Consider the following 9,594-nt stretch of genomic DNA (forward strand, 5'->3'; position numbering starts at 1 on the left):
AACTCACATTAGGATGTTTGTGTACATTTATAATTTAATTTGTAAACTTATAAGAAGACCTTTTTTGGAAACAAGGTCTCACTATGTAGCACTGGTTGGCCTAGAATTCACAGAGATCTGCCTGCTAATACTTAAAAATATTTTAAATTATTTAAAATTGTGTCTGCATGCACACATGCATTTGGGGTATGTATAAATGACTAGCATGCACATACTAGGCCAACACCCCACCAATGGAGCTACATCTTCAGCTGTTCACTTCTGTGCAGCTGTGTGTGCATTTGTGGACACTTAAGTGCAGGTGCTCATGAAGGTCAGCAGAAAACAGCAGATACCCTGAAGCGGGAGTTACAGGTGGTTGTGAGTCACTTTGCCTGAGTGATGAGAACTGAACCCAGGCCCCCTGGAAGAGCAATACTTGCTCTTAACTGCTGAGCCACCTCACTAGCCTGTTTTGTTGTTTTTGAGATAGGGTAGTTCAGGCTAGCCCTGAAACTAGCTGGGGTTATCCTAGGCTTAAAAAATGATAATTTTGTGTACGAATGTGTTATGACTATATATAAATCTGTGTACCATGTGCATGTAGTACCTGTGTTTACCAGAAAAGTGAGTTAGATCTCATGGAACTAAGTTATGGATTCTTAATTGAACTGGGCTACTCTGGAAGAACAGCCAAAGTTCTTAACTGCTGCTGATCCACCTCTCCAGTCCCTCGTCTTCCAACTGCTGGGATTAAAGCACGTGCCACCGTGCCTGGCTGGTCTTGAACCCTTGATCATATTTCCACCGTTTAAGCGCTAGAACAGATGGAGCTACCAGGCTGGGCCTGAATTTTGTATTTTAAATCAAAGGAATAAATCATTACATATCTAATTACTCTTAGAAGCAAAATGCTCTGACGACTGTGCTAGTTCTATCAATTTGACATAATCTAGAATCTCCTAGTGAAGGACCTCAGACAATGTGTTTATGAAGAATGATTTTGTTATTTAATATGGGAAGACCTACCCACTGTGGGCAGCAGCATTTGGTAGGTTTGAGGTCCTGAATTTAAAGGAGAAAGCTACCTGCCTCTGCCTCCAGAATGCAGCTATTAAAAGGAGGTAGACTTTCCCTTTTTCTCCTGTCTTGTCAGTCCTGGGCCAGCCAGCTCTACATATCAAGCTCCACACCAGCCAAGAGAGACTCTGTCTCACAAACAGAGAAAACTCTGGCTGAGGACTAGCAGGAAGGCTTGAAGTCAGTGCTCTCTGCTCTTGACTGTATGTGAGTAGCTGCTTCGGGTTCAGCCGCCTTCACTTCCCTGCAATGATGGACTATCACCCGATTGTGAGTCAAAGGAACCCTGTCTCTCCTAAAGTGCTTTTGTCAGGGGAGTTTTTTACCACAATGGGAAAAGAAGCTAAGGCAACCACGTACTTATAATAAAATGTAATTTATTATATCCTCATTGTCTTTTACGTGCATGTAATATGTAAAATACAGAGAACCGTGATGGACACTGATAGGTGCTCAGCAAATACTGGCTATAATTAGAAATGAATAGAAAGGTGCAGTAAATATGGAACAGGGAACTCTTTTTACCATTCCCCAACAATGCAGAGCTATGTTTCCCATGTCTCTAAGGAAAAAAGTATCCTTTTCCCCTTGTCGTGAATATTAATTTAAATGTATATAATGCATACAATGATTAAAAAGTGATCCTGAGGCAAAGACTCTGCTCTGGTGAGATAGCTACATGGATGTGAACAGGGTCATGAAAGTAAGTGTCCAAGAAGGAAATGGCAAGCCAGGAGGCTCTCAGAGATTTATTTTATTTAGTGAGAGCAACAGAACATAAGAACGATGGTAAGTTATAAAGGACAGAAACAAATCAATGAAAAATGGTACAGATTTTGCAAAACCAAATGACTTCCCCTCAGCCTGGAAGTGTGTGGGCCCACATAAAGAAGGAACCTACTTATGACACTAAATGCCTAAGAAAAATATGGGATAGTTTAACCATTGGTGTGGCTGAGGAAAAATGTCGTCGTCTATTGCATCCTGCTGCTTTCTAGTGGAATTAAAACAAAGGTGGTAGGTAGGTCAGGGAGGAATCAATACTAAAGAATCTGCTAAACAAACGGCCAGCACAGAGTTTTCCTTTGTTCCTTGGAAGGCCCAAGCTGAAAGGCATCTACGATGACAAGCACAGTAACTTTCCAGAGGGAGGTCTGCAGGAGCAACAAAGTCAAGCCTGAAACTTCTGATTTGCCAGAGAAGAGAAAGGATATGACATTTTAGGGAGACCCAACTTCAACAAGCTAAACCGAGGCTGTACGGGGAAACTGAGGGTTTGCAGCTAGAGACTCTGAGGAACAGTATGTGATTAACCATGCTCGTCAAGGAAGGGCCTTAGCGAAACTGAAGAGGACTGATCCTCAGACCAATCACATCTTTGCCAATCTCTGTCACCTGTGGAAGTGGAAAACAGCATCAAGTTAGAGAACCGCAGAGAGCTTATCCCTGTGGCTGCCGATGAGCAGTCAGATGGACACGTGGTGCTGACAAGTGAACAGTGGAGGAAGCCCTAGCTTTCCCAGTCACAATGCAGGGTGAGAGAACCAGCACACGCGTCCTTCTCCTGCCCCTTCTCTCAATATCCTGCACACATCCTTTTTTATTGGATCCCCACCCCAACCCTGCTAGACACGTTCCTGAGGACAGTACTTACTGTAGTGACCCTGCAGATTTGCCCTTTGAACTCAGGGGAATAGCAAGCCCCACTGAGTGGACACTTCTCTACTGGTTTGCCACGGTAGATGGGCCGGTAAGATGCAGCACAAATGTCAAAGGGGTTGTGCATGTCATAACTGAGCTGGCAGGCATCTGTGGGATTTTTCTCACAGGCAGACAAAATTTTTCTTGTCTAAAGGAAGGAAGGAACATTTTATTTAAGAGTACAGAAAGTAACACAATCTCTGATATAAGATGAAACTATATGCTGGGCATGATGGTCTATTTCTATAATCCCAGCACACAGGATCTCAAGTTCTAGGACAGCCTGAGTTACATACTAAGACCCAGTCTCAAAAACCAGAACACGATAACTAATGTAACTATGCTATGAGAACACGTCCATCCTCTGTATAGGGTGCACGTGAGAAAATGACAATTGCCACTCTGCTGGTTGTACTGCTACCTCCCGGAACTCAAGGCAGAAGCAGGAGGCTCAGGAGCTTGAGGGCCAGTCTGGGATACACAGTGAAGTCTTTCTCCTTCTCCAACATGGCTCCACTGTTCTAAAGCCACAATCCTGTCACGTCCGGGTATTATCAGGATTGGGCCCCAGAAAGAGTTGAGACAGACTTCTAGTGCCCAAGGAGAATGTTTTTGGGTGGCATAGATGCTGGAGTATGGATGGAAAGTATAAGAGGCCAGGACGGGTCACCCGGAGCTTAAGGAGAGGCGTGTCACCTGCAGGTGCAAGCCCTAGGGTCACTCTAGCTTGCAATGCCACAGTAGAAGGGCCGGTAAGCCCAGCACAAATGTCAAATTAAAAATTAAATCAAGCTGGGTGTGGTGGTGCACACTTTTAATCCCAGCACTTGGGAGGCAGAGGCAGAAAAATTTCTGTGAGTTCAAGGCTAGCCTAGTCTACATAGTGAGTTCCAGGATAGCCAGGACTACAGATAAAAAAAAAAAAGATTGAAATTAAACTTGGGTAAGGTATTTTACTTCTCTGTATTGTTTTCTCACTACTAAAATACAGTCAAGCCAATTACAGAATCTACTCCACTTAAACATCTACAGAGAGTATTTTAGAATGCCATGTACTCAACATATCTGAATAAATTATTTCTCTGGTTTCAAGGGGAAAAGGATGCCCCAAGGTCAGTAAGTAACCAGAGGGCAGCACTCTATTGGCTTTCTTGGGTTGAACGTTGTTATACTGTTTCAGAGAAGATATTGGCTTCTGCTCCTTCCATTTAAGATCTGGTTTTCCCAAAGTCATTGATGGAATTCCCCTGTACCTGTTGGGCTACTTCAGGCTTAGGCCCAAGTTCCAGCAGGCGTCTCGCAAAGGTGGCAGCTGTCTTGAAGTTTTTGAGCTTGAAGAAAAGGTTGAGGGCTGTCCGCAGCACCAGGATCATATGCACAGGCTGCAGGTTGGAGTGTGTGAAATAGGCTGCCATCTAGTGGACAGAAAGGGACACATAGCGGGCTGATGTTCAGCTAGTGTTTATAAACCACTACACAATTATTAAAAAAAAAAAAATTACAAAGCCAACACAATTATCTATAATACAGTTTAGTTCTACCTCTTAAACCATGAGTGGAGAAATAAAGTACCTCTTCATGGAGATAGACTCCAATTTCTCTTCCTCCCCAAAGCCAAGAAACTTCCAAACCAAACAACTGAGATGGAATTGAAGGTTATGGGGATGGTGCCTGTGCAGTGCTGGATTCACAGATCATACCTCACAGATGCGCTTCTGCTGGTCTAGGGTATCCTTAGGTAGCCTCTTCCGTTCTATCTCCATGCACAAACCCACAATGTATTCCCGGCAAATGGTGATGAGCTGCTGGGCCTGAAGGAGTTGCAGAAGACAGTCACGACACAGACAAGACGGAGGTGCCAGGATTGAGTAAGTGGCTAGACTCCTCCTACCTCTGCAATCTCCTGTTTATTGTCCACGACAAGAAGAGGCACACTGAGTAGGATAGAACGGAATTTTTCCACAGCTTCCTCGAACTTGCCAACTGTGGTGAGCTGGTAGCACAGCTGCAATCGTTGGATCAGGTCATTAAGCTTTAGGCCCACAGCTGGTACACCATTCTTTAGCCCTGCATCCTTCCTGGAAAGGGAAAATTATGAAGAAAGCAGAATAGTGAATAGCAAAGTAGGGTTCACGCCCTGTTTCTATCAAACACAATCACCAACACCCTACTGTGGAAGTAGCTGGAAATAGGATGGCAGCTGGTGTAAACCAAACCCCAAAGTAGCAAGCTGCAGATCTTTTCTCCTAAAAGCCTGAGCTCTGGGGCAATTCTATGTCACTGTGGCTATCATCTGAAATATCCACTCCGACTGAAACACACAGCAAGAAGCAAGGGGACTTACCAATTGCGATTAGGGTAACTATACATGGAGGGCAAGCAGGGCAGCGCTTGATAGGTAGTGCGGCCTCGGGCATATGTCTGTAGGAACAGTTGCTTATAGGGGCCAAACTGGATGACTCCCACCTGGTCATGGAGAAGCTAGAACACAAGAAAAAAAAAAAAGAGAAACATAGGGATTTGTTTTCTACTAACTAAAAATTAAATCAAACTTGGGCAAGGTATTTTACTTCTCTGTATTGCTTTCTCACTACCAAAATACAGTCGACTATAGAATCTACTCCATTCTAACATCTATAGAAAGCATTTTAGAGTAACCAGCAGTGATGACAAATGTTCATGGCTGTTAAGTCATCATAACACTTGGTACAGTGTCTGTAATAAACACCCATTCAGGAAGAGGTGCTGATTTTACTAATGTAAGCAGTAGAAATGGCTGACTGGCAAACACAACCACAGACCAAGCGGAGAGCAGATAAAAGGCCTTTATGAAACAAGTCTCTTTGGCAAGGCCAACAACTGCCATGAAATATATACCTTGGCCCTGCAGGTCAGATCATTCCCATGTGGTTAAAAGGATGAGTCAATCATTCCCCCCCCAGGACTCTGGAATACACACTCAGGAGGACGGGCCAAGGGTTTAGGGAAGACTTACCCGCATGGCTGTTTCAAAAGAACCTGCCAGGATGTGATCAACTGGAAGCTGAGAGTTATTGCACCAGATCTAAGAAATAGAAAACATAAAGCAAATGAAAAATTTCCTTTCTCTTTCTAATTCTTCTCCATATCTGTTAAAAGCAGTCAATATTTTTACACAGTTACTAAATATTAACCAGCCCAGAAGCACTCATCTCTATATAACTGTGTTTTCCTGCTTACTTGAGTTGGGCTTGTTCCTTTGGTTGGGGGCACAAAAAACCCATCTTCAGCACCACCAGACACCCCAGAGGGTACATCCTAGAAGGGAAAAAAAGAAGGCTGTTTTTGTGTTTAAATAGAGTTTGACAGAGCCTCAAAGTCACTCTGTAGCAAGGATTGAATCCTCCTGCCTCTACCTAACATCTTATGTCACCATGTCTGATTTACATATAGAGGGGATCAAATCAAGGGCTTTGTGCATGATAGCAAAGCATCCTACCAACTGAGCTACGTTCCCAGGCTATGTAAAACTAAGACATTTCCATAGCCATACAAGTACTGTGTTCTGACGAACTCAAGACACAACACTTAGATGCTAACCTTCGCTCGAGAAAAGAGGTGGCAGAGAAAAGAGGTGGCAGCTATAGAAGGGCAGAAAGGAAGCCACCTCACCAAGACCAAAATCAAACGCCAGAAGCTGCAGCTCAGATACTAAGCATGTCTCTCTTTCAAACAAAAGATAAGCATCAGATTAGAGGGAGGCTGCACATCCCCTTCTCTTACGCTATATAAAAACTGAAACAACAAGGTCAAAAATGCTGGCTCTCCCATTTCCAGTGGGAGCCATGTATCAGATTAGGAGGCTCTGCTGGAACCCCTCCTTTGTGGAGACTTCAGGACAGGCACACTACAAAGGGTGTGTATGTGTGTGTGTCTGTGTGTGTGTCTGTGTGTGTGTGAGAGAGACAGAAAAAGAAAGAGGAGAGAGAGAGAGGGAGAGAGAGAGGGAGAGAGAAAGAGAGACCCACAAATTTTTTATAGGGTGGAAAGGATAGAAACTCCAGGAACTTCACATACCAGCTCAGGTGGGAGCTCCAAATCTTCTTCTACATCCCAGCCACCGCCTTCTTCTTGTCCCTTGCCAAGAGCTTCCTCTCCCAAACCTTCTGGAGCCTCCACAAACCCATCTGTAAGGATAATCCATGATCAAAATAGACTTGGGTGGGAACCCCAGCCCACAAAGGCACAATATTAGGATCCTACTGGCTCCATGAATTAGACACTTGTAGACTGCTCCATAAATAATGTCTATCCATGGAGCCCAACACCTCAGCGCAGTCCTAAACCAGCATCCTTACCTTCATCCAGCTGCAGCTCTGCATCCTCTCCCCAGCCTTCAGTGCCAACAGTGTCGATGTCAATGTCAGCAGCCAGTGCTCCTCCCTTCCCTACCATGGGAAGGACAGAGGAACCTTGTTAAAGCCTAGCAAGTCTCAAGTGCAACTGATCTCCTCTGCAAGCAAGGTGCACGCTTTCAAAAGTTACTCAGGGCTGTGTCCTCAGAAATATGTGCTGTCCATTTAGAAACTGGTAACTGTGAACGTCAGTAAATATGTTATATTGTATTGTTAAATCTCAAAACAAATCCCAAACAAAAGACAAAAATAACTGCCAAGGTTCAGTCTTGTTCTGCTCTGTATATGTGTGAATGCGCATGCATGTGTGTGCATGTGTGTACGTGTGTCTCCACTTCTAGTGCTGGGCATCCAAACTCAGACCCTCATGCTTCCGTGGTAGACATTTTACTGACTGAGCCATCCATCTACTTTGAGTTATTGGTTTTGTCATATATATTTATGCTAACCTGAAGGAGCTTCCGTAAAGAAAGGAAACAGAAGAGAGATGGCCAGAGGTTTTTTTTGTTTTGGTGGTGACGGTGGCAGCAGGGGAGAGAGCTTGTCTAGAATGCATAAGGCTTTGGCTTCAATCCCTGTTGAGTAGGAGAGAACTAAGTCCTGTTACTAAAACCTGGCTGTCTCTGGCTGCTCACTCTTAGAATTTCTTTCTGAAATCTTTACTAAGTGACTATTGCTACAGTCTGTGCAGAGGATAGTTCTCTATAAAACAAATTTTTAAAAAGTGTTATAGGAGAAATGGGTGCTTACCCTTGCTTGCAATGGAGCCTTCAAAGAACCCTTTGGACACAGTCAATAAGGGCCAATTGGTATCCAACGGCATGATGGGAGCAGGAGGCTGGAGCAGCCTGGCATCAGGATCGATGTCTGGGATCTGAGTGGTGGAGAATAAAGATGTTAAATGTGAATAACTCTCATGAATCATACACGAAGGGTTGTGCTGCTTCCTCTTGACTTATCTCCCGCACCCTGGGAATTAGGTGGCAGAATAAAATTTATGATTTTAAATTATCCCAAGATGGGAATGAATCCTGTTATCAGAGACATCTGTGTAAACACTCACTGTCTCCTTCTCAGGGTCAAATGTCTCCTTCAGGCTCTCGGCTTCCTCATCTAAGCCATGTGTGGCAGCTGTGAGATAGGCCAGGGATTCTACAGGAAAAGACAGGGGTTGTGGTATAGGTACATTACCAAGAGAATGCTAATTTGGTAGACTCCTGAGGAAGAAGTGACCCCTACCTCCCAGTATGTAAATATTTGCATAATACCCAACCATAAGTGTAGGCTGAAGTTGTTAATCAGCTTCTAATGGACAGAGTATGTCACAAGTGATGGAATGTCACACCAAGATTGGCTTATAATAACTGTAGACTCTGATTTGGGTGTCATCTTGTTAACCTGTTCTGAAGGAAACCATGAGCCATGTTGTAAACTTTGTGATAAAGAAGGTAACATGGCAAGATGATACTGTTTCTCAGACAAAGGGGAATAAGACCCAAGGAACACCCACACCCACACATGTGAGTGTGGAAATGAATTCGTCTCCTGTTGGGTCTCTGTGTGTCTGTAGCCCTGACAAACTTTGACTGCAAGTTTACACACACTGAACAAAAGCTAAGGCACACTCTAACTGTGAGGGATGTTTGTTTTATTTATTAAAATTCTTGTATATGTATTGTGTGTGCATATTTATGTTTGAGTCTCACAGCACACATGTGGAGGCCAGAGGACAATCTGTTGGAAGTTGGTTCTCTTAGTTGTTTTAAAATATAACTTGGAAAGGAGCAATAGACACCACAAATGTGGCAATCCTCTGAAACAGCCCAAGAAGTATGCCAATGAGATGGATGAAAAGGTAAGAAGGGAAAAAAGGAAAGAAACTTGAGGAGCTAAAAGAAAAAGCCAAGGGAGAAGTAAGCAAACCTGCTCTATGCAGTGGGTTCCTGGCCAACCAAGGCTTTATAATGGGACCCTGTCGACAGTGACCCTTGACCCCATACTATTCAAACATCTGAGTTTGCTGTCACAACTAGAAAAGATCTGAGTTCTTTTGCCACTTGTTACTAAAAGTGTTATATTATAATCTATTACACATTAAATGTTTGTTAAAAAATAATTTTAAAAAGACCTATAATTTAAATATTCTTCTTTGGAAACTACATCACAAATGTTTCAAGTTTTAGAGATTTTTTTCAGATTTTGTAACATTTGCATAGAAATTACAGTCTGAGTATCCTCATCTGGAAATAGGAAATCCGGACCCTCAAGATGGCTCAATAGATAAAGGCTTGTCACCAAGCCTACCAATCTGAGTTCAATCCCAGAAATACAGTAAGTGAAAGGAAAACCAGCTCCCACAAGTTTAACTTACACACAGACAGACAGACAGACAGACACACACACACACACACACACACACACACACACACACACACACACA

The 9,594-nt window shown here is 43.4% G+C and overlaps 1 protein-coding gene across 1 annotated transcript in view; it reads right to left on the reverse strand.

Annotated features, from left to right (window-relative positions):
• Window positions 1-1,416: 1,416 nt before the first annotated feature.
• The window catches only part of Copa (coatomer protein complex subunit alpha), a 42,027-nt gene continuing 33,849 nt past the window's right edge, over window positions 1,417-9,594 (reverse strand). Inside the window, exons 22-33 of the mRNA XM_028785723.1 lie at window positions 8,218-8,306; window positions 7,905-8,028; window positions 7,098-7,187; window positions 6,817-6,926; window positions 5,980-6,057; window positions 5,756-5,824; window positions 5,105-5,241; window positions 4,652-4,838; window positions 4,461-4,571; window positions 4,014-4,175; window positions 2,714-2,908; window positions 1,417-2,454 (exon numbers count right to left, since the gene is read on the reverse strand). Coding sequence (XP_028641556.1) covers window positions 2,395-2,454; window positions 2,714-2,908; window positions 4,014-4,175; window positions 4,461-4,571; window positions 4,652-4,838; window positions 5,105-5,241; window positions 5,756-5,824; window positions 5,980-6,057; window positions 6,817-6,926; window positions 7,098-7,187; window positions 7,905-8,028; window positions 8,218-8,306 — 1,412 coding nt within the window. The 3' untranslated portion in view covers window positions 1,417-2,394. The remainder of the gene's footprint in view (window positions 2,455-2,713; window positions 2,909-4,013; window positions 4,176-4,460; window positions 4,572-4,651; window positions 4,839-5,104; window positions 5,242-5,755; window positions 5,825-5,979; window positions 6,058-6,816; window positions 6,927-7,097; window positions 7,188-7,904; window positions 8,029-8,217; window positions 8,307-9,594) is intronic.

The sequence above is a fragment of the Grammomys surdaster genome, unplaced genomic scaffold (assembly GCF_004785775.1).
Source record: "Grammomys surdaster isolate TR1022 unplaced genomic scaffold, NIH_TR_1.0 125341, whole genome shotgun sequence".
Taxonomy (NCBI): Eukaryota; Metazoa; Chordata; class Mammalia; order Rodentia; family Muridae; genus Grammomys; species Grammomys surdaster.